This window comes from Lissotriton helveticus, chromosome 9 (assembly GCF_964261635.1).
Source record: "Lissotriton helveticus chromosome 9, aLisHel1.1, whole genome shotgun sequence".
NCBI classification, from domain to species: Eukaryota; Metazoa; Chordata; class Amphibia; order Caudata; family Salamandridae; genus Lissotriton; species Lissotriton helveticus.
The window spans coordinates 258,847,071-258,872,384 of record NC_136070.1 but is presented as its reverse complement, the minus strand read 5'-3'; the positions used below and the strand labels follow the sequence as shown (position 1 = coordinate 258,872,384).

Genomic DNA, 25,314 nt, shown 5'->3' with positions numbered 1-25,314 from the left:
GAGTCGAGGATGACCCCTAGCCACCAGGAGCCGTCCCAGGCAGAGGGGGTGGGTCCGAGGATGGGGACCTCTGTGTTGTCTGAGTTCAGCTTCCGCCGGCTGTTCCTCATCCATTCTGCAACGGCCTTCATTCCTGCGTGGAGGTTGGTAATTGACGGTGTGGGGGTCCTTGGTGAGGGAGAGGATCAGCTGGGTGTCATCGGCGTAGGAGATAATGTTGAGGTCGTGTAGTCGGGCGACGTGGGTGAATGGCGCCATGTAGACGTGAGGGATGAGCCCTGGGGAATGCCGCAAATGATCTTGGTGGCTTCAGAGCGGAAGGGGGGGAGGCGGACGCTCTGTGTTCTGCCGGAGACGAAGGAGGTGGTACAATCCAGGGCCTTCTCTTGGATCCCGGCATCGTGGAGGCTTGTGCGTAGTGTGCGTAGTGTGCGGTGGCAGACTGTGTTGAAGGCAGCCGACAGGTCCAGGAGGATGAGGGCCGCGGTTTCTCTGTTGTCTATCAGGGTCCTGATGTCATCGGTGGCGGCGATGAGAGCGGTTTCGGTGCTGTGGTTGCTGCGGAACCGGGTTGGGACGGGTCTAGGATGCTGTTTTCCTCTGGTAGCGGGTCAGTTGTTTCCTGACGGTCTTCTTGATGACCTTCGCCAGGAACGGGAGCAGGGAGATGGGCCGGAAGTTCTTGAGACCATTGGGGTTTGCCTTGGGCTTCTTGAGGAAAGCGTTGATCTCTGCGTGCTTCCAGCTCTCCGGGAAGGTTGCTGTCTCAAAGGAAATGTTGATGGCTTTCCGGAGATGGGGTGCGATGGTGGTGCTATCTTTGTTGAAGATGTGGTACGGGCATGGATCTGATGGAGAACCGGAGTGGACGGTGTTCATGATCTTGATGGTGTCGTCGTCGTTTATGTTGGTCCAGGAGAGTAGGCAGTTGGTGCGGATGGTGGCTGTGGGGGCGGAGGTCTCAGTGGTTGTTGGGGTGGTCGTAGCGTTGAAGCTGGCATTGAAGCAGTTGTGGATGTCTGTGATCTTGCGATGGAAGAAGGTGGCCAGCGAGTCGCATAGGTCCTGCGAGGGTGGGATTTCGTTGGAGTTGGAGCTGGAGCTGGGGTTGGGGTTGGATAGTTCCTTCACGATGTTGAAGAGCTCTTTGTTGTTGTGTGCGTTGTTGTCAAGGCGGTCTTTGAAGGAAGCCCTTTTGGCGGATTTGATGAGGTGATGGTGTCTGCGGGTGGCGTCCTTGTGGGCTGCGTAGCTGTCTGGTGTTCGTTCACGGTGCCAGTTCTTCTCTAGTTTTCGGCATGTTTGCTTGGAGGCCTGGAGGTCTTCAGTGAACCAGCTGGCTTTCTTGCTGGTGTGGCTGTTGGAGGGTTTCTTGAGCGGGGCGAGGGTGTTGGCGTTATCGTCGATCCACTGTCTGAGGTTGTGGGCGGCGGAGTCAGGGTCGCTGGGGTCGGCGGGTGGGTTCTGGGCGAGGGTGGCGGTTAGCTGGTCTTGGGTGACTTTGCTCCACCAAGCGGCGAGGCATCTGTTGGGTGCGGTGGTGCGTGGTGGGTTTCCGAAAGCTGAAGTGGATGCAGCGGTGGTCGGTCCAGTAGAGTTCAGTGGTGTGGTTGAAAGCGACGTGGAGGCTTGGGGAGAAGATGGGGTCAAGTGTGTGGCCGGCGGAGAGGGTGGGTGTTGTGACGAGTTGTCTGAGTCCGAGGTTGGCGAGGTTGTCACTCAGGGTGGTGGAGTTGGTGTCGTTGTTGTTCTCGAGGTGGAAGTTCAGGTCCCCGAGGAGGATGTAGTCTGTAGAGGCAAGGGCGTGTGTGCTGTTGAAGTAGGCGACTGTGGTCAGGATCCGGGGGGTCTGTAGACTAGGGTTCCTCTGAGGGTGGTGTTGGGATTGGTGTGGATCTGGAAGTGCAGGTGTTCCGCGGTGCTGAGGGTGTCGTCAGTGTTGGTCGAAACTCGAGAGTGTTCCTGTGGATGATGGCGATTCCTCATCCGGCTCCGTTGGTGCGGTCCCTTCGGGTGATCTTGTAGCCTTCCGGGATGGCTATGGCGATGTCGAGTGCCGAGGACGGGTTCAGCCAGGTTGAGTCGAGAAGGTCCCAGAGTTCAACAGCATGTTTGTGGGCAGAGCAGGTGTTGAGAAGGATGCATCTGAGGTAGTTGGGTTCTTTCCTGGTGGGTGGGTTGGCGGGGCGGGTGCTGGTGAAGCTGCAGTTCCGGTAGGTGAAGGGTCCTTGGGTGCGCGTCGGGGCAGCCAAGCAGCAGGTGCGAGATCGTCCGGCGTTAAGTGCGTGGAGGGTGCTGGCATTGTAGCGGAGGTGGGCGTTGTGGCAGCCAGGCGGTCTGGCGCTGGGCGCGGTCCAGGCATGGACGGGCGCAGCCGGGCTTGCCTTAGACGCGCCCGCTGCACGCGTTGCCGCTGCGCGCCCGCTGCACGGCCTCCATATAAGGGGAGGTGGGAGGGAGGAGCAGCTGGGAGGCTGGAGTGGGCGGCAAATGGGCAGGCGGGGGGCCGGCGCCACAGGGACGCAGCGGCGGGAAAAACAGGTGGATGGCGGCAGGGGAACAGAAGGCAGAAACCGGGCACAGAAAAAAGAAATAGCAGGAGGGAGAAAAAAAGGAATTTTAGGCAAAGGACAGCAAGACAATTACAACGAAATCGATACAACAGCAATTTAAAAAGACAATTACAACCTAGGGCAATACAGCAGCGTGGGGAACGACCTGCCTGAGAGCAGGGTCAAAGGTCGTCTGGGACTGGACAGGAGTTGTTCTTAATTTCATGGATTCTGTCTCTGAAATGATCTTTCACAAAGAAGTGAATCTGCGAGAAGCCGAATAAGATCAAGATTCGACTAAACAGCAACATTGTCCTCAAAACCGGAGCTCTTGAAACCCTCTCGGCAGAAACTGCCCCGCGCACAACATAGTTGCAACTTATTTGAAAATGTGCACATTGCTTTCAAACACAATACTAACTCGTCCATTAAAAACTAAAACTATAAGAGGCTTCAGGTCTTCACATGAACTAAATATTCAGCAATTCACTTCAGAGACAGAATCCATTAAATGAAGAACAACTCCTGTCCAGTCCTATGCCCTGATGAGAATCCCGTGAATGGACGTTGGGATTCGAAACGCATCTGCATTTACCTTACTACTGGGCCTATAAAATGATAGCAATCCAAGAGTAGCACATTCATGTAAATAGGGATACACATTGGATTCATAAATGTTCACCCAGTATTATGTAGATTAAATAATGTAATGTCAATTGTGAATGCCGTTGTTGTTGTTTGTTTTTTAGTCGAATTAACTGACTGACGTTCATGTATATGGTTTTACTGTACGTATTTCATGTATGTCGCATATACTGCATTATAATTTTAAATAATTTCTGTTTATTTCTTGACATGTATTGAATTTGTTGTGTCGTGTGCCTTTTTGACAGGCATATTTGTAAATTTGTCATACATTTTTAAATGGTTTCATCCATATAGTAGTTAGATTACTCAGACCATTCGAAACAGATAAAGGTATTAAGTCTGTTTACTAATTAAAACAGCAGATTATAAATACCAGGTCAGGTTGTTTCTCCGTTTCACTAATATTTGAGCAGACAGCGCCCATGTACACCTCAAAGTGTCTTAGGTAACTGTTAAAAAGTAATTGACTGTCTTGATTGTCAAAACCTGATGCACTTAAACTGATTATGTCAGCTCCTCGAGGGCCTATATGCTCCTTCTTGACCCAGACATCAAAATGTCACCAACTTGGACATTGCATTTGATGCAAACCACCCACAAGGGAGTATTGTAGTTAAGATGCATGATATCACTTACATGTCATATGAACAGTACTGCTTCTGTTACTTCTACATCAAAGAACCTCATTCAGCTTGGCAACGGTAATCTCAAATCTTCTAAATAGACAACAGCAACAATCTTTAAGGGGCCTCTCTTTAAAATCATCACTAAACTGCAGTTTACAACTATGCCTCTCACATTGTCCTCGGTCTAAAGTGCACCAGTTCCATTGCCCCTGCCTGATGGTGCTTCATGGAACATCAATAAAACAGGAGATTGAATTTAAGAACGTTTGGCGTGTGCATAAGGACCCTCACTGTTTCCCACTTCTCCGATGCACTAACCTTTAATCGATGACAATACATCATCTAAAACTAAACCCTCGGCAAACGTCCTGTATCTGTCTCCCCCTCACTAGGTCACCTCGGTGCATATATGGCTTGAGACTTGAAGTCTACTGAGCTTCGAGTCTTTCATTATTTTAGGTCCCATGTAGAAATAGTGTCACAGATGCAAGAACAGTAGCGAGTCACGAGTGCCCTCCGGAGGCTGAATGGGAAGCTGGGGTGTAAATCAGTGGAAGTACTGGAAGAAGCCTGTAATCTGAAAATGACAAGCCCATTGCTGTGTGGGTGCGAAATCGTAGAAGAAAAAAATCAATCCATCAGCTTCAGATGGTGGAAATGTCAATTTGGAAAAGCTGGTTAGGGTCTATAAATAGTAAAGTACGAGTGGAATTGTTCCAGATACGTTTATTGTTTAAATACTATCAGGGGCTGTTGAAATATAATTATGTTTTGGAGGGGTTCGGGCCATGTACTCTAAGACAAGTAATTAAATCGGAAGGACCAAAATATATTACCGTGGCGAAGAATTTACAAAGCATAATAAGACAAAAGACAGGCCACATACCTAACACCGGGGACATTTCAAGATCGTGTGGGAAGAAGATGATTTTTTAAAAAAGGTGAGGGAGTTGGCCTTTTTAAGTGATGCTAAAGACTATCAGAGCAAACCTGTAACCTCTCTCTTTGCTCTACTACCTCAAGTTTTAGGTAAAATGCAACCCTATCGAAAGGACATAATATGCAGAAATACCAAGAGATGGGCCCTGATGAGGAGACTAGGACAAATCCTGATGTGCTTAGAGTGGAAGATGGGAATGAGAAAGGACAAATTAACATCTGATTTGTATGCGCTGGTAGATGCAGGCATGGGCAGAGAGGAGAAAATGCAAACAGGAGGACGGATTGATAGGCTAGGGAATATAGGGGCACATGGTGGGCCCCGCAGCATTTGTGGTGCGGGGGATGAGGTCATGGGGTGCACGCTACTCTGCCAATGACCTTTGAATGTCTTTGAAAGTTTCTGGGACTAGTCCATAACAAGTGTAGAGATCTCGCAATACATTTTGCAAAAAGGGAGGAGGTACAGCTGTGTGTTTCGCCACAGGACGGGCAGGCACATCAACAGATGCCTCGCTGTGATGCATGCAGTTTTGTCGGCCCCTCTCGCCCTCATTCTGCGTTTATGGGTCCCGGTACAGCTTCGGCACAGAGGGCGTGGTCAGGACTGCTTCCCTTACCCCTTTTGTCTCTCAGATGCATCCGATCTTCTCCCGGTTCGGTCACGGTTGCTCCCGCTCCATCACTGCTCTCCCCAGACTTTCCTTGGGCGTGTTTGGAATGTTTACCTCGTTGCTAGGAAACTTTCACAGTGACGTCACTGCGTGGAACACGTTCAGAATGTGAATCACGTGACCTGTTTCCGTTGTCAAGCGGCTTGGAGACCGGTGGGTGAGATGTTCGAGCCTGCGCAGTTCGTTCTGTGCTGGAACCGGGGCTGCGGCGGGTAGGATCAGGTGCGAGGGCGACACGGGAGGTGGAGATGGGAGGGAAATGTCACGCTTGTCAATGGATACTCTGAGGTGGGTGCAGTGCAGTGAGAAGGAGGAAGAGGTCATTACCTCCAGGGAAGCCGCTGACAATTCACTTTTTCTAAGGGCTGCATCCTGTGAGGAGGGAATGTAGAGGGAGGTCACATAGGACGACGGGGAGGTGGACACGGACCTTGGTGAAAGACGGTAGTGGTATTATTTCCTTTTGGCTGTTTTATAATGCGCTAAATCGACCCGAAGACGTCGCTCTTTACATGACAACAATCAGTTACATCTCACACACGGTTGCATTCCGTTTTCAGGCACGGGGCGAATAAATGATTTGCTCTGCTTTCTTAATTCCAAAGTCGGTAGTTTTGGACATATACCACTCCCCCCAAGGGTTTGAAGCAAGTGAATGTGGTGGGCCCGAGGACCTTAAGATGAACTGGCAGTGGTGTACCTATGATTTGTGCAGGCTTCTTGGGTTGCCACCTGGCTGTTTTTTACCGTCATAATAAGATTCTGTTCCTGCTGGATCAAACAGAAAGAAAATCACCTAAGAAGGTACTTTTTACCCATAACAGTACATTCTTAAAAAGTAAATATAAAAAGAAAACACTTCAACATGTGTATAGACCTGCGTTAATGATCTCTGACAGATAAATCAAACAAAGACAGAAAGGGTGTGTTAAAAATGAACCCTGGTGAGTGTATATATATATATTTTTGTTGTTGTTGTTGTTGTTGTAGGAAGCAGGCTTTGTATATACTGTACCAAACATAGTGTGCACAGAGTCCAGTGAATCTCTAAAGGTATGGCAGAGTTTAAAGTAGCTAATACCTTACTCTCAATTTAGTGGTAGCTGGGCTGAGCAGTTAGGCTTATCAGAGGGTAGTGTGAATGCATTTGGTGGACCAGGGTCAGCGGACTCGATAATTCTCGCCTCGGTGCCTACTCTAACCAGGGATCACACTCGGCAACTCTGGGCATTAGCTTGCCTCATCTCTACAACGGCCCCCCACATTCGCCGGGGATGCCTGGTTTCACCTTGGAGATACCCAGTAGGGACCATCTCACAGGGATAGCCAGGACGGGTTCCCTAGCGGTCTACAGCGCCACGACGCCTCAGGGCAGCAGTGCGCTTTACAAGACACATACATACATACATACATACATACTCCTACTAGGCAGAACACACACAAAAGGACTGACTCCAGGCCAGTGTTTTCTAGAAAAATACAACTTTGTTAATTTTATGTCTAAGAACCAAGTTGAACTCAGTTACAGGTAAATAGACTTTTATGCAGTACTTTCAGTTACTGGCAATAGGTTTTGTATGGTAGCAAACAATGCTGTGCATGTGCATGACATGCTTTCCAATACTGAAAGAGATGCTTTGTATGTAGGATCACACCTAGTACAATGCAGTGAGACCAATGCAATCCTATGGAAAAAAGACAGGCGAGTAACTTACAGGTAAGTAAGCGGTCCTCAAGTTTATTCTCTGGGGGTTTGGGTCAGCACTGGGCCAGGGTCTGACTAAGGTAGGTAATGCATCACTAGAGGCCGGGTGCAACGGTCACTGGGCCCAATGTTGTCCTATGGAGGCTGGGGGCACCTTGAAGAGGCACTGGTTACTGGTAAGTACCTGCGGTTTTTGTAGGTGGGGTTGGTTTTTTGTGAAAGCTTTTCTTGGGGGAACGATTGGGGTTACTGATGGGCTACTTTTATATTGCTGCTAGCGATGGTGCAAGCAGTTTTGGATTTCAAAAACTTGAGCAGGGTGTGTTTGTTGTTTGTTGGGCTGGGGATATTAAGGTCTTTTTTTTATCGAGGGTGAACAATGCACTGGCATTTCAATTTAAATACCAGTACACGTAGGGAGGGTGAAGCACCATTTTTTTTTTGTTATTTTAACATTTTATGTAGAATATGCATGAAAGCACCTGGCAGCATTGTGGGGTGCTAGTACTCTTTTATGGGACAATGTCTTTTACAAAATTAGTCTTACCAGTCCAGGAATAAAGGCTTGATGTCACAGGACAAGGGCTGGTGAATGAATAGGTTTTAGAAAACTTGTGTAAGGGAAGGCAGTGCTTACAACAAAATCTGCTTCCAATACGATCTCCCATGGCCTCCTTGTTATTAGTACTTCACAGTGGCAAACAACATGAAGGTCTTGAAGCATTTCCACATGTTGGAGCAACTGTGTGACTTGCATAGATAGTCAAGTGATTCCAAGCTTGTGCACAGCAGCGTGCTGGTAAATGGAAACTTTAAAAAAAACACAAAAGTTATTGGTAACACTTTGATTAGCATTTCTAACTCGTTTTAATATTAAATCCAACTGTGCCTGCCACTGTTTTACATTTAAGAAAAATGTGTGTTGTGTGGTGTCCTATGCTGCGGTCCACATTTTTAAACAACTACAGTTTTCTCTCTTTACAGATTCCAGGGTAGCCCACCACCCGTTACTGCTTAAAGAAGGTGCAGAGCAAAGCAGTTCACTGTTTGTCCGTACATAACATATATTGGACTCTATTTAGAAGGTTTTTTCTTCCGTAAGTTAGAAATGTCTAAATAATTAATGCATACAAATATGCATGTATAGGGTACTGTGCCCAGGCAGAGATTGTAATTTACAACATGTTGAGCTGCCGCTGCCCATCTTAAAGTTAAATACTCCTTGGATTGTTGAAGGTTACTTGAGATATCAGACCACAAATTAATTCCATGTTTTATAAAAATAGTTTTTTGTTTGTACTTGTGATGGTCAATGTCATAATCTAAACATGTAAAAAAATGTTTTTATTTGCCTTCTATTTTTCTAAGAACTCATATAATAAGAATAGGCTTTTGTTGTTATTCTAGAGAACACTTCCCATCTGTGTGCTGCTTGTGCAGTTAATTTGATATCTATACCAGAGCTTTTATGGCTTATTGTTTATATACAGAATTACCAATCAGTCATTTGTAAGGTGCAGCACTGTCACCCCTAAGGGTATCTGGGCGCTGATGATGCAGAGTCTCAGTTTAAAAGCCTGGTCTTGAGTTTCTTCCTGAAGTCGGCCATAGAGGATGCTGTCCGGAGGTAGGGGTCAGGTTGTTCCAGGTCTTGATGGTGATGTAGGAAAAGGAGCGGACACTGCTGCAGCTGTGTCAGATTCGGGGATGTGTGCGAGGGAGAGTGAGGAGGAGTGCAGGTCCCTTGAGGGCTGATGGAAGTTCAGTCAGTGGTTGATGTAGGATTGTCTTTGGTAGTGAAGAGCTTTGAAGGCTTGTGTGAGGATTTTACTGGCATCTCTTTTGGATGGGGAGCCAATGGAGGTTTCTGAGGTGTGGAGTGCTGTGGGTCTGTTTGGGGAAGTCCAGGATGAGTCTGGCAGTGGTATTCTGTATGGTCTGGAGTCTTCTAAGGAGTTGGGTGAGGATTCTGGCGTATAGAATATTGCCGTAGTCGAGGTGGCTGATGAGGGCCACTGTGACAGTTTTTCTGATGTTGACTGGGATCCACCTGAAGATTCTGCACAGGTTGTAGAAGTAGGAGGCGGCGACTTGTTTGACTTGCCTTTTCATGGTCTGTTGGCTGTCGAGGATGATACAGAGGTTGTTCTCATGGTCTGTCGGTGTGGGCTTGGGTCCGAGTTCTGGTGGCTTCCAGCTGTGTTACCAAACGGAGGTGTTCTTCTGAAGATCAGTACTTCTGTTTTGTCAGAGTTGCGTTTGAGGCAGTTGTCTCTTATCCAATTAGCTACATTAATCTGGACATTGTAGAAGTTGGTTCTGGCGATGGAGGGGTCCTCTGTGAGTGAGAGGATTAACTGTTGTCTGCGTAGAAGATAAGTTGGGTCCGTGGGCTCTGATGACATCTGCAAGGGAGGTCATGTAGATGTTGAACAGGGTGGGGTGGAGGGAAGGTCACTGTGGAGATGGAGGTGTGGATGCTGATGGTGAGTGCCATGCTGATCGGGTTGTTTCTGAGGTTGAAGAGAGATGGTGGGAGCAGGGGTTGGTGGGTGGGCCGGAATGGATGGACGAAATGATAGCTGTGAGGTCTGAGTGGTAAGTGGAGACCAGGTGGTGATCGTTCCGATGGTGTCTGCTGGGAGGTAGAGGCTGCAGAGACTGAGGCAGTTGGTTTAGGAGTCGAAGTTGTTGTAGATGGTGGTAAGTTTGCTGTGGGAGTAGTCTGAGAGGGTGCCACAGATTTCCCGGTAGGGGTGTGGTGTTCTCAGTGGCTGTCGGGTTGGAGAATTCCTTGACTATTTTGAAGAACTCCTTCTTGTAGTTAGCCGCAGTGTCGATGCGAGCGGTGATGGCTGCTCTCTTGGCTTCCTTGACGGATAGGTGGTAGTTGCTGAGGGCTGCTTTTTGAGTGGCTCTGTCAGAGGGATTCGTGGTGGTTCGCCATATCTTTTCTAATCGGTAGCTGTTGCTTTTGGTGGTTTTGAGCTCCAGGGTGTGGATGTATGACGTTACAACGCATACTTTTACAACGCATACCGTTACACCGAATTTTTTACAACGCAAAAACTTTTACAACGCATGTTTTTACAACGCAAGTACCTTTACAACGCATACCATTACAACGTAAGTATTGGTAAGTATATAATTTTTTTTTATTTTAAATTAATTGTAATTAATATAATTTAATTTAATTAAATTAATTTAAATTTTTTTTTTACCCCTGTACCCCAAAAACCCCAAAATAACCCTGAACCCTAAAAATACCCCTGTACCCCAAAAAACCCAAAATAACCCTGAACCCTAAAAATACCCCTGTACCCCAAAAACCCAAAACTGTCCTGAACCCTAAAAATACCCCTGTACCCCAAAAACCCAAAACTGACCCTGAACCCTAAAAATACCCCTTTACCCAAAAACTGAAAACTGACCCTGAACCCTAAAAATACCCCTTTACCCAAAAACTGAAAACTGACCCTGAACCCTAAAAATACCCCTTTACCCAAAAACTGAAAACTGACCCTGAACCCTAATAATACCCCTTTACCCAAAAACTGAAAACTGACCCTGTACCCTAAAAATACCCCTTAAAAAAACCCAAACATATAAAATTTTAAATATAATTATATACTTACCAATACTTACGTTGTAATGGTATGCGTTGTAAAAGTACTTGCGTTGTAAAAACATGCGTTGTAATGGTATGCGTTGTAAAGGTTTTTGCGTTGTAAAAGTTTCGTTGTAATGGTAGTGCGTTGTAAAAGTTGCGTTGTAAAGGTTGTTTCCCCCAGGGTGTACTAACTCGCTTGTTTTGAGGTTTTTGCTGATTTTCACAGGGCGACTCTGTTGGCGCGTTTGGTGATCCAGACGGAAAAGTTCTGCACGGCCTGATTGAGGTCTGCTGCCCTTTCTGGTTGTGTGGAACTGAGGGCCCGACTCTACTGAGTTTAGGTTACTTTGCTCCAGCTTCTGTGAGACGGGCAGTGGTCTTTGGTGGTGGTGTGTTGGGGGTCGGAGATTGTAAAGTGGCTGATGGCGTGGTCGGTCCAGGTGAGATCACTGACGAGGGTGAATTTGACTTTGTTGCTGGAGGTAAAGGTGGAGTTGAGTGTGTGTCCGTCTTTGTACTTGGGTTCGGTGATAAGTTGGGCGAGGACAGTGTTGTGCTGGTTCTCCAGGAAGGTGATGGAGTTGGGGTCGTTGACGTGGAAATTTAGGTTGCAGAGTACACTGTAATGGTGAGAGTCGTGACCACGGAGGTGATGAGGCTAGGGATGGCGTAGCAGAAAGCTGGACAGATCCTGAGGGTCTGTAGACGAGAGTGCCTCTTATCATGGTCTTAGCGTTGGTCTGTAGCCAGAAGTTGAGGTGCTCCATGAGAACTGCCGGGCCATCGTTGGTGACAGTGCATCAGATGGCTTCCCTGAAGATGATGGTGATGCCTCCGCCTTGTTTGTTGGAGTGGTCTCTATAGATGATGTTCTAGTCATCAGGAGTGGCAATGTTGGGGTTTGATCCATGTTTCGGTGATGAAGGCAACGTTCGGGTGAGGGTTGTGATTGTATCGAAGATTTCCATGGCCTGTTTGCAGCGGTAGCGGGCGTTGAGCAGGATACATTGGAACTGTTCCGACTTGTTTGTAGATTGGGAGTGGTATGGGGTTCCATTTGGGTGGGAGGTCCTGTGTGGCAGGCAAATTAGCTGCGGTGGCGGCAGGTGAAGGGTCCTTTGGTTGACTGTGGAGAGGGTGAAAGTTAAGTTGTTCGGGATGCCACTCTGAGTGTGAGTGTGAGTGTGAGTGTGTGTGTGAGTGTGTGTGTGTGTGTGTGTGTATGTATGTGTATATGTATGTGTATATGTATATGTATATGTATATGTATATGTATATGTATATGTATATATATATGTATATATATATATATATATATATATATATATATATACACACACACATATTGTTCATAAAGAATCTTCCTGCAGCACCCTCTCAAATTCTCTGTCGGGACCGGAGGCGAGGATTACGCTGTACTTTCTTTAACTTAACAGCAGCCATTTCAAACAACAACAAACTTCATTCCCTATGAACCATTGAGAAAAGGAAGAACCATTAACCCTGCCAATCAGCGAACAGGATCTCTCCTTATAATCCCTTCTTGACTCTCCTGCCCCCTCTTTCTTCGCTTCTCTAGCAGCTTGGCCCAAAACATCTTGTTATATTTCTCATTTATTATTCTGCTTAACCGCTGTTTGTTTTCCCTTAAGCCCGGCCGCAGGAACGCTCAGACACTCCTTTGCGGCCGCTTCCAAGCCTGGTCTCGCCACCCGTAAGAGGCATCCGGGGGCGATAGTGTGGTGCGGTCATTGGACTGCATGAGAGTGCTGCACCATTTGCACTGAAGCGCATATGGCTTCTCTCCACAGCTGGTGACCTTACTCTTGCAAACCCAGGGGCATAGAGTAGCACAACCAGCCACAGGGTGTGTGTAAGAAGCCCCTGCTGCCTGGAGTCTCAACGCCCTAGTAAGGGGTCTGTATTTAATTCAAGCGCAGAAGCACAGCGATTCAGTACTACTGTTGTGACACCGACCCAGGCTGGTGTCTCTACCTCCAATACAAGACTTGCCCCTTAAAATCCAGTGGGCGCTTGGTGTCCCTGGGCCTTGAGCAATCTGATTGGCCTCCTGGGCTGCATATATACTTTTCCTGGGTGACCCCATGCATTATCCTGTCCATACATAGTACAAGAATCGGAAAGCTCATTCCTAGAAGAGGAGAGTGTCTCCTACTTCCCCATTAATGACAATTTCTTTGAGGTGATTGATTGACGCCTCCATACTTAAAGCAGTCTGAGAGGTGGTGGCACCTTCCACCACCTTTGCCCCTCTACCTCTAGGGCAGCCTAATACAAGACCCACAGAGACAAAGAGAAAGCACATGCATGACCCTTGGGTCGACCTCGACAAGCTCGAGTTTATAGGTCACACTGACCCTTTATGTTCTGAACCCCCTGTCATTCCTGCAGCTGGGGCACTAGGCTAGCATTTTGTGGGCACAACTGTCCATCCCTCCTCCCCTGATCTCCTGCATGGTGACGAGTCCCTCTCTGGCTCCGATGGGGCACTGAACCGGATAGGGCCTGGCACCCGTACGCTGACATGAAATCGCCAGAGGGGGTATCGACCCAGGACAAAGGTGCTTGAGAGGTAGGGGCTGACATGCTCAACCCAGAGGACCTACTACACCCACGCTCTGCAGAATAGATCCTGGCAGAGACAGAAGCTGCATATGTGCCAGGGAGGCTTCGAAAGCCTCTGGGCAAGGAAATACGCAATCGCCTCCGGATGGAGTTACCCCGTCCGTCGCTGGATGGCAAAGTTGCACTAATGCCTGAGAATGATGCCAGGATGGACAGGTACATCCTAGACCACAGGAAAGGGATAGACCGGTCCTAGCGGTCAAGTCAGGATAAACTCCTAGATATATCTGGTCCTCTGACCAAGATCGACATGGCATGCAAAGGCGTCATGATCCCGCATATCCCTGTTGGTCCTGTTTGGGTGGGCTCAACAAGCCATTATATTTCTGTGGAATGCCAACTGCGCCCTATCCACGTAGAGGTGCAGGCCTCTACTGATCAATATAGACCTGAAGTTGGGGGACTTCCGACTTCAGAAGTGGGCCAAATCGCACCAGTGGGGACTTTTTTGTGACCATTTTAGAAGGGAATTGAGCAAGTTTGTGGCCACCTGATAAATATAGACCCAAAGCTGGGGGACTTCCGAATTTAGAAGTGGGCCAAATCGCACCGGGGGAGGACTTTTTGGTGACCATTTTAGAAGGGAATTAAGCAAGTTTTTGGCCACCTTTAACTTGCTCGACAAAACTCAAGCCTCTATAAAAAATAATTTTAACACCCCGAGTTTTCACCAGGGCTGGTTGTGGTATGGACGCTCTGCTGGCTGCTCTCCGTATCAAGCCCCCTCCAGAGGCCACGGATCCAGGAGAGGACAATGGCAGGACTCCTCCAGATTCAGAGGCTGCGGCTCCAGAGGAGCCTTTTTCCCACTAAAGCTTAGAGGCCAAGTGGCAGTTTTTGCCTGCACCTGGTAGATGGTAACAATGGACTCCTGGGCCCTTCCAATGATTCCAGTTTTCTGAATTGTATGTTACAATTCTCCACTCCATTCTGCCCCTTCCCGCCCTCTGTCCTTCTCTGAATCAGAGGCCGTCCTAGTAAATTCATAGGTGTGCAGACCACTCTCCAAAGGGGCTATATCACATGTGTCCACTCTACCCCACCGGCTTTCTCAGCAACCTCTTCCTGCCTGAGAAGAGGGATAAGGGCCAGCGCCCAGTCTCAGGGAGTTCAACGAGTAGCTGGTCTTCCGCCACTTCAATATGGATGGAATCTATCTCCTGTGAGATCATCTGCGATTCAACGACTGGATAGTATGTCTGGATCTCAAGGACACGCACCTTACGATCCCGAACAGCCACATCATTGATTCCTACAGTTCCAGTGGTGCCCCAAACCTTCGAGCTCACAACTCTCCCCGTTGGTTTATCCTCAGCACCTTGGTGCTTTACCAAGGTCATGAAACCGTTGGTGCAATACCTCATGCTAGGGGCATGTACCGCATCCTGTACTTGGCCAACATCCTTCTTATGGATAAATGCCCAAGTGAGCTGTCAGAACAATTGCAGACAACAGTCGACCTACTGGAATCTCTTGGATTTATCATCAGTGAGGTGAAGTCAGTATTGCCCCAATACGGCCCCTTGTATTCCCTTGGTTTGTGGTGGACTCGGTTCATGCCACCTTGAGCCTTCCTTCTCAGAATTTAACCACTATCCGACACGAATTACGAACAACTGCGGCCAAGCCGACCACCTCTCTCCAGCAAATCGCCATCTTCGATACAGGCCATATTTCCGGGTCCCTTGCACTAACAGGCCCTCCTGCGCCTGAAGGCCTTTCTCCTTCAACAGGGACTCTCATACTCTCAAAGGGTCCCTCTATCGAACTGAGCTAAGGAGGGAATACAGTGGTAGATTACCCACATGGAGGCATGGAGTGGGTGAGTCGGCTTTGGATCACAACTGGACCTTGTAATCAAGTCCAACGCCAGCGGCACAGGCCAGGGGCAAGGTGTGGGAAATTCCCAGTTAGTGGAAAATGGTCCACTCTAGAAAAAACATTATACATCAACTACCTCGAACTAATGGTGAGCTCATTTGCGGTGAAATGCTGGACCAAGGACAAAGCACAGTGCTGTGCCCTGAAGATGGACAACGTAGTGTTGGTCCGCTACTTCCATCACCTGGGGGGGAACAATATCCAAGGCCCTCAGATCTGGCTTGGAACTTCTGGGACTGTTGCCTCGAGAATCAGATCTCGGTGACTGCAGAACACCTCCCGGAAAAGGCCAATTGGGTAGCGAATTGGCAGTCATGATATTTGCAGGAAGTGAGTCTTTGGAAACGGGATCCATCGGTGTTCCAAGCCCTGTGACTATATGGGGCCCATTCACGGTGGACCTCTTTGCATCTCTTCTGGACCACCAACTAGCCAGGTATTTCATCTGGAGACTGGAACCCAATGCTGTAGCGACGGATGCATTCCTTCAAGATTGGGAGGCAGAAGCGGGATATGTGTTTCCCCCGTTCTCAGTGATAATGAGGCTCTCTGCAGAAGTTCGGAAACAGTGGGCCGACCTGGTGGTGGTGACCCGACCTGGAGAGCTCAAGTGTGATATCTGGTTCTGATGGAACTTTCCTGAGATTCACCAATCTGCCTACCCCAGTTTCCAGGTCTCCTCAAGGATCCCAGAGGGAAAACTCACCTTCTGGTGCTGGATGGCGCTCTGCAGCTTATGACGTGGGGGTTTACAGGGAACGCTGGAAGGTCCTATGCCTTTCGAGGCAGACTGTCATTACTCTCCAGGGCATGGGCTGATAGCACGGTCAAGCATTGCAGATCAGCCTGGTCTTGATGGGTGTGTTGGTATAACCAGACTGGTTCCTGCGGGGACAGAAGTCCATATCTTGAATTTCCTTGCTTCCCTAGCCTCAGATGGCATGGCGTATCGGTCAGTCAATACCTTCCGATCGTCAATCTCTGCGTAGAATTCCCACAATGGAGACCACTCTGTGGGTGAACACCCACTGGTCCGTAAACTCCTTCGGGACAATAGATTGCTCTTCCCTCCAGAACCGAGGTATTCAACCCTTTGGGATGTTAACAAGGTCTTAAATCTGTTTCTTTCCTGGTCCAACATAAAATACCTTTCCAGAAAAGAAACTGGCTGCACTTTTATGCCTGGTGTCCCATAGACGGGTGTCGGGTGTCAGAGCTCTGGACATATTGGTAGAGTATTCACCCCAAAGGGCGTTACTTTCCATAAATCTAGAAGCACAAAACAGAATTCCCTTGTGGTTTTATATGAGAAATCTCCCAAGTTATGATTGGTCCAGACTGTTAAGTTATACAAAGCTGTGACGGAAGACATTCTCCCTCCTGGTGAAAGGCAGTTAACCCACTGCCGTTAGGAAATCCCCACATGGCGGTCTCTTCCCCTACTTGGGGCATGTCTGGAGGACATCTTCAATGCGGCGGACTGGTCTTCGGACTCAACCTTTAAAAGGTTCAACTTTAAACCAGTCCCTAGCATAGCAGCTCTGGTAGTTGACAAGCTTTAAACTAGAGTAATCCTCAATTCCGTCATGACATAGAGTGATACATTTCCTAGTTATGGTAATGGAAAATTTCATTTCTATTAAGGACACAGAAGTGAGGACAAGCCCACCCAATGCTTTGATCAGTTATCCCACCTTTGCAAAAAAATGACTTCCAAACGTTTCACATAGTTATTCAATTCTCATACATCTATAGTATATTGTGTACGCGTTATCTGAAATGCTGATGTTTTAATGGATAAATGATTGTTCATCATAAGAAATTGTGTTCTACTGGTCTAGTTCTTTAATGGATTCTTGACTTGAAACGTAAATCTACCTTTTTGTTGTAAAAGGGGCTGAGTCATCAAAACCAGAATAGGGGGGATGATTACAAGCTTCTCTCACAGGAAGGAGGAGGGGGCAGGAGAGTCAACAAGGGACTATGAGGAAAGATCCTGTTCACAGATTGGCTGGATTAAAGTTTCTTCTTTTTCTTAATGGTTCACGGGAAATTAAGTTTATTGTTTGAAATAGCTGCTGTTAAAATAAAAGTGAAGAAAGTACAGCATAAACCTCGCCTCTGTGTCCTTAATAGAATTTAAACTTTCCATTATGATAGTTAGGAAATTGTCCCTTCTCCTTCCCACCCATCTCTGAATAAATATATAATATATCACTTCCTGCCATCCACCCACAAGGCCCTTTGCTTATACCCCACCCCTTAAAAAAAAAAATACCTGGCTTCCTGGCACTCCCTTTGCAAAACTCTTTCCCCGCCACAAAATTTAAAGAAACTGCCCGTGCCATCCACCACAGCCCACTCTCAGCTTAAAATCGTGCTACCTATTCTCACACTTAAAGCAGAGATCAGGCACTACCGTGACAATGGCTCTTTGAAAACTGCTTCTCAATGTGACTTTATTTCTCTTCTCAGCGTGGGTAGGCAGAATTTCGTGCTTACATGGGAGGTGGTCAATGCAGACACATCGCTGCCCTGATTCTTCCGTCTCCCTCAGATCTTTGAAGAGGTGGGATAAGGCAGGTGATACCGCCATTACGCCACTATCTTCTGCCACCATCTCTAGAGATGAGGCCAAGGGAGCAGATCAAAAGGGAAGCAAGCGCTTCCCCTTGGTGGCATCACTGCAGTGGTAACGTCTTTGGTGGACAGCAGTGAATACCCATATTAAGAACAGGTTAATTCATGCTAAAGGCTTCCAGTGCAAGCCATATACAACAAAACCATTTGTGACAGATTTAGTAAGCTTCAATTGTGTTCCCATATTGGAACTAAGATAAGGCTGTGATTATTGGTTATCCTAGCATGCTTGTTATTTGTTGAAAACCGTGATTAGCCACATATGTAGTTGTCCGTGTGGATATGGGTGATGTGAGAATAATTCGAGGGGTACTACGCAAATGTGTGTGGCCACCATGTCATTCATTTGGGTGTAGAGTTGTGAGTCATGCAGACACTCTTTATCTCATTGCACTGTCTTCTTTGGTATCTGAATATCGAGCATACCAAGCCCAGCGGTGACCATGTTGACTTTTGTTTTGTGTGTGACAGGATAGTGCCATGGCTGAGGGAGATGGCATGCTTTCAGTGGACTATGAAGTCTTCGGAAGGGTTCAAGGTGTGTTTTTCCGGAAGTATACACAGGTCTGTGTTCCATCATCTATTTCTTTGTGTTTCTTTCTGTTAATTGTATTAAAAATAGTTATTTTGTTTGAAGTGCAATCTGGTAGCGAATTGATCTAATGTATTTTGGGGAAGGCCACAATAAACGGAACATTGAAAGGTTATTTTTTTTTGTTTTGGCTGCCAATTTTAGTAAAGGGAAGAATGCACTAGTGATTCTGCTGCAATGCAAATCCTCCTCTTACTCATCATTTCTTTCAGGGTCCTGGGGCAGGTGTGAGAACACCGTAGGTCCATATGGTGAAAAGGAAGATTTTTTTGTTTTGTTTTGCTTGCTTTATTGATTGTATAGTAAATGTAACAGTAATACAAAATATGACAAAGCACACAGCAAATAAGCATTAGGGCTGAATGCTGATTTTCATGTGTGATTTTTCGGGCCACAAGTTCCCGAAAAACATGTGCCCTAAGAATGCGTTTTGCATGCTGATGCAATTATGGATGTATGTAGTATAGCATCTGTAATGGGTGTTTGGAAATAATTCAAATAAGATCATTAATTGTACTGTTGGGAGTTATACGTTCTAATTTAATGCTGCCATACTTAATAAAACATCCAATTTCTAATGCTGTTTATTTGATAAAGTGACTATCGGATGTGTTGTTGCCAGTTCTTGTTTATTCTGCGTTTCGTCGTGTTTTGAATGTGCTGTTGATAGTTCCCATGTATAATGAAAGTCCATGGAAAGTGAAGCATTGTCCAGACGATATTTGGTCTTACCATGGCACAATTGACTCGCATTATGTTCATTTTACTTTCATAACTCTTTTCAATATTCTAAAACTTGGGATAAACAAGACGAATGCAGTTGTTTGATCCTCTACAAATGGCACTTATTATTTTCATGAAGCAGTTTGGATTCTGCCGCGTTTACCCTAGAACAGTCACTGGAGGTGAGTTCTATTTTCAAGATTCAATCCTAACACCCACTACATTAAAGGCTGCTTTCCAGTATGCCTAGACTGGTGAACAGGGCCACGTTTAATGCAAACAAAACTCTGTGATTTATCGAATGAGGGGGCTTTGCAACAACTGCCTTATTTTATGTGACTGAAATAAGTGACTCAACCCCCAGCTTCAATAATAATAATACACCCAGGTTCTTATAACCCTTTGGCATAGAATATCAGGAAGATCGTTGGCACAGTCTCATTTTGCTATGCTTAAATGATAATATGACAAGTAGGTAACCAGATACTAAAACCATAAACTCTTCCAAGGGTAATAATTTACCACTTGTAAATAAATTTCCAAATGTGCTTAGTTTTGGTGCAGTCATTATCTCCTTGAAACTATTCTCAAGTGTAAGTGGCAGGCTTAGCTCTCATCCAGTGGAATTATTGGGAACAGTTGTTACACCAGATGTGCACCTAGTGCCAGTCTATTCCGTAGTGTAAACATTGAAATAGTTGTGTCAATTTTTGTCACGTTCGTCATTTTCTACATTCCACTGACTTAAGACACACTGGGACACCCGGAGGTTGTTCTGAAATTAGATGAGGCCAATCTGTAGACAGCCTACACAACTATGAGGCATAATGTGCCTGATCAAGAAGATAAAATATGGAATGTGGGACTTCCAAGCCACCTGAATAATGGAGTTGTATAAGTTTATACCTTCTTGGCAGCCCATTTCAACTTGATGAAAATTGAACGGAGCCTAAAAAAGTGAGGTACCTTTACATTGGGTGAGAAGAGTTTTACTTGTTACTTGCCATTAGTCTGACAAAAGCTTCAGTACTAACCAAAAACCTAGCAATAGCTGCCATATTGCTTAAATAAACCGCTTTACTCTATTGACTACAATTTCAAAAACAAGCATTTACAATGCAATGGTCTCGGCTTTGTTAAAGTTAGAGCTATTGGCATTGCAAATGGCATTTTTTTCATTTTTTTTGAAAATATATATAAATGGTATTGTCCTATACAATGGCAATAGGTGAGCATTAGAGAGTAGTAGAGAGTATTAGCGGACACAGAGCCACACACAAACACAGAGCCACCCACACAAAGCCAACCAGTAGCAAAAGCCTCAAGCAAAATGGGGTTCACAGAGGGCGCCAGGAGGCATACCCAACAGGGAAACTGAGAAGGAAATGAGGAAGCAGTTTAAGGTGACTGGCGAGGGCCCAAAATGCACTGATGGCAGTCCTAGGTCACCCGGTCTATACAGAAGCTCTTCACCGCTCCCTAAGGCAGCCTCCAGCATGAGGAAGGACTGCAGAGACCTGTACGGGGCAGTCAGCCAGCTCCGGGAAGATGTGCATCTGCTGCTGCTTGGTCTAGTCAAACTAACAATTTTACTTACACAAAAATCAAAAGATGCTAAAAAGCAACGTGACCACATCCTGTAAAGGATTTTGAAATACATCTGCACAAAGAAAAGAAAGCTGGTGAAGAAGGAAAGAAAAGAACAAGGCAAGGCGAGAAAGAATGAAAAGTACACATAGTGTATTAATTAGAAGATGTCCCATCTGCACCCGATTCCAAGTTGCAGACCTTGAATGAAGAATATTGCATTAATTGCACGAGTTTTCCCTCATTCATAGGTGGGCAAAACTTTATTATGCACCACTTGCCTGCACCATTTGCTAAAGGCTGCTGCAAATCGTGTGACAGACACCTGTGGGGGCTGGAATATAAACCCAATTCATAGTCCTATTTTCGGGAATGAACAGGAGTTTGCACCCTAAATGAGATTGCCAGCACAATTGTAATCAAGGTCTAGTAAGAGGATGTTATGTTCATGCAATCAAATAAAAGGAAAGATATGATGGACCAAACAGCATGTATTTTGTGTCCATATCTACCGATGATACTCCATTCGATCCAGTTCCGGATTACCAAATAGTCAAAGTAAGTAGACACCGGATATGGGCCCTACTCCTTTTAGGGGCCTGCGATAACAGATAAAAATAATATTGATTTGATCTTGAAAAAAACTTACTATTAAGCTTTTTAAATATTGTTTCCAAAAAAGATAGAAAAAAATGAATCAACTCAAAAAAACGAACACTTTGCATTAAGGACTCTATAGAGAAAATACTGTATTGATGTAATGTACCCATTAACAACTTAAAGCATACAAACCAGAGACATCAGATTCCCATAACAGTTTGTCTCTTAAAAGGTCGTCTTCTGGCAGTTGTCAGTGTGTAAATAAATCTGTTACATTGAGTATTAGGAGATCATTTGCGAAGGAGCCCCCGGAGTTTCGCCTGCCTAGGGGTTTCCACAAGGTTCAATCCAGCACTGATTATATCCTAAATTCTGTCAAGGCCTCAGTAAAATGGTGATATATGCTTCAAGTCACATTTTCTGGCGTTGGATCTAGGAGTCCCTATTGGTAATCCACTTCTTCACTAGACCAAACTGTGTGATCTGAGCAACTCTATTTAGCTCACAGTGACCCATTCTCTTACTTGAAAATTGCACGGACATGAAAGCATAAAGGGCCTCAGTTTGTACCTCTGTGTAACTTCTGGATATTTTAAAACCCATATCCCACCCACCCCCATCTTCATTCAAGCATCTCCTTTCGAAAGCTGGAAGGTTCGCCTGCCACACTTCTGGCCTGTTTGCAAGAAAGAGACCTTCCACTGACCTGCCCCTGGGAGCAGGCGTTAATAACCCTCCCAGAATGCCTTGCCCTCCTTCTTCCAATTGTAGGTGTAATGTTAAATGTTGTATTATATATCTGGATGCCATTGGATGCAATGACAGAGGCAGCAGATTACCCGGCAGGTGGCACACTATGCTAAGCACAGATTTTTATCCTGCCCTCCCCACGGTGTTTTCCTCCCACTTGTAAAGCCCTGCTTACGAGAGCAGGTACCTGAATCTACGAGAAAGGGTGCAAGTGCGGCTACGAGGGTGTTCAGGTATATGTTGCATGATATTGCGTGCAAGTTTCCTCAGGGTAGCAAAGTTGTGATGGGCTTTGGTGTCAACATGGGAATTACCCCCCATTTCTACTGGTTGGACTGCACGTAAAATCCTAGCATGGGTGCACCGGGCTCATCCGACTTCCCGGGTGTGGAACAGAGGGCGCCCCCTCTCCTACTCTGCTGTTTGTTGCTAGGTGGCGCAGCTAAACGGCCCAACTGTGGCTGGACGTTTCAGTCCGATTTCCGGGAAGGGCATCATCTATGCTTCGCTGAACCTGATTTTCGTGGCTAATTACTGCGTGTGCGCCCTAATTACCAAATCCTCATCAGCTGCTTCACGCAGGAGGGCGTGCGCGATTCCCATACTGAGGACGAAGTTCAAGCTTAAACGGGATTCCCATAGTGCTTTTGCTGCAGCCTGAGTTGTAATTTGTCCCAGGCGTAAAATACTATCACCCCAAGCAGGACCTCTGTTTCCAGTTAGAAGCCTCGCTTTTACCCTACACTCATCGGCGCAGCAAGGGGGCACTGCATTCATGCAGGGAAGATGCAAACTACTTTCCCCACCCAACAGACACACTTTATTGGAAAATATAGCCATGCAAGGGGGGTCCCTGGGCCCTGGCGCCACTGCACCCTCCGTACTTCTGATGGCTACGTCCCTGTCTATACTTGACCAGCAGACAAGGCCAGCTTATGCATGCACCGCTATGCAACATCCGGTGTGTAATGAACGTTTGTAGAACACAATGTTTGCTTCGTGGGCCTCATTGAGCTACACGCCAACACCAGATATGTATCTAACGACCCAAGGGGCTTAGGTCTCTGGAAATATGTTTCCCGATTTCACCTGAGGCTTCATAGCTTGTTGTTACTGGTCTTGTAAAACCAGAAGAACTCTGCCCACTCGGGTCTCCGAACCCAGCTACTTCCAAACCGTGACCAGAGCAGCATGCACGGTGTAGGCGAGAGTATTTATAAAACGTTAGTATGCTGCAGCGAAGCATGATTAATTGTTATATTGGTAATGTACTCAGATTTAAATATTACCTGCAGAAAGATAAAACTAGTGAAATATGTTCCCTGATGCCCATATGAAGAACTGTGAGCACAGTGCATGACATCCTTGCACGTTCTATGGACCAATATTAATTATTCTATAAGTAAACGCCCTAGTGAGATTAATTGATATGTGTCCTTATGAGAGATTCTAATGTTAGAAATTCTATGTACTGCATCGGGACAGGGGCCAATGCTGTCGCCACATCAACAGGGCCACGCCTGATAGACAGTTACGAGAACTAGCTGACCACCCAGCCTCCGGGTAATTATCTTCGCATAATCGTGAAACATCTCCTACGAGGATGCTAAAACAGGCTTGCCAAGCTGCATATGGCCTAAGGAAAACCTTCCAAGCTTGAGAATCGATAAAGTGTCCTCCCAGCGGCTCCTACCGATTGCGAAATGAACACGACTCTCGTTGGCGTCCATTCTTTACCATGTGCTACTGGTGCTCAGAGATACGTTTAAATAGTAATTTGTGTAACTTTATCGTTCCGATCCTGGCATCTTCCACTTAAACCCGACATTAGTCTGCCTACTGTATTATAGAATTTGTGTAGCGCCTTCCTGCCCGTTGACATAATCTCTGTGCGCTTTCTGTTTGGTGCTGAAGCGTGCAGCTCCGCCTCCTCAGCTTGTTGTGTATAAATGGGCGAGTGTTTATGTGGGATGTATTTCGGTGACAGGCCCAGGGCCAGGAGACGCGCTCCAGACCTGATGCAACCGATCCCCGCAGCACAACTTTTTTGATGAACTCAAATCCCTTCCTTTTAGTTGTACGTAATAACCTAATTCCTTTCTTTACCAGTAATATTTGCATGTTATTGCGAATCTTGTTAGGAATATCACATTATCAGTCAGACACACAACAGATGCTGTTCGGAATCGCAAAGAATGACTAAAATGTAGGACACCACCCAAGACGTGAGCAGAACTTCCAACACGAATAAAGCAGACGGAGGAGGGCTGTTTGTACAGTAGCATTTGTATAGCGCTTTCTCCCTGTATGTGGGGCACTAAAGCGCTTGTTCGCGCTGCTTTGGATTTCCAATGCAATTTTCTTCAAGTCTGTGCATAAATGCAGTGTTGCGCTACTCGCGTGCACGCAGCCCTATAATTGATAATAATGCGTCTGCTGCTCTAACGCGCGCCCGGGGGGTGGAGGGTTACAAGGCCGCAAGCTGCTGATCTGTCGAGCCCCTTGGGAAATCTACAAGACTGGTCCCGAGAGAGCTGGCGATGATTGCGATGAACGCACACCCCCCCCTTGCACCATCCCCCACACGAGGGCGGGGAAAGCCAACTCAGGGGCCCACCTCACTTTGATGTCCCTGTTGCCACTGTTTAACCGTTCAGGTGGCTGCGACTGGTACAAGCCCGAAGTGAGCCGTTAGACGGGGGGGGGGTGAACCCGAGCCCCCCCTCACTGCAAGCTACGATAAAAGTTAGTTCTGGCTTGATGGGGCGTGGGGGAGACCGCGTGCGCCGCGCCGTTCCTGCCAGTGAGGCGCATAGCGGGGTTGCGTGTCCCATTTTGGCCCAGTAAGGACCCACCCTGCCACAATAGCTTCCGCAGCTTGCACTGTCCCCCCGAACTCGCAACCTTCAGTGGAATGTGCCGCAGCATCAACCTAATGACTGATGCGGAGGCGACCTCTCTCGGTTGAGAGGGAGGAGCTGCGCACCCATGCAGTGCCAGCTCGTAGAGGAGTCCACGGAGCTATGGCTGCCTAATAGGCGAACACATGTTGTAAATTAGCGGGATTGTATCTCTCTTGCCGCCTGAAAGGGCCTAATTTGTCACTTGGGGGAGAAGCAATGCTTGCTTCCCGCCAGTCCC

At 46.8% G+C, this 25,314-nt stretch overlaps 2 protein-coding genes across 7 annotated transcripts in view; one reads left to right on the top strand and one right to left on the bottom strand.

Annotated features, from left to right (window-relative positions):
• Positions 1 to 5,491, bottom strand: part of ZC2HC1C (zinc finger C2HC-type containing 1C) — a 99,510-nt gene extending 94,019 nt beyond the window's left edge. Inside the window, exon 1 of the mRNA XM_078659919.1 lies at positions 5,386 to 5,491. The gene's annotated coding sequence lies outside the window, so the exon portion shown is untranslated. The remainder of the gene's footprint in view (positions 1 to 5,385) is intronic.
• An 81-nt stretch (positions 5,492 to 5,572) lies between these two features.
• The window catches only part of ACYP1 (acylphosphatase 1), a 61,262-nt gene continuing 41,520 nt past the window's right edge, over positions 5,573 to 25,314 (top strand). The window contains exons 1-3 of one of the 6 annotated variants that reach the window (XM_078659913.1): positions 5,573 to 5,661; positions 8,129 to 8,241; positions 18,393 to 18,485. In XM_078659913.1, coding sequence (XP_078516039.1) covers positions 18,402 to 18,485 — 84 coding nt within the window. In that variant the 5' untranslated portion in view covers positions 5,573 to 5,661; positions 8,129 to 8,241; positions 18,393 to 18,401. The other 5 variants (XM_078659917.1, XM_078659916.1, XM_078659915.1 and 2 more) reach the window with 5 other exon arrangements.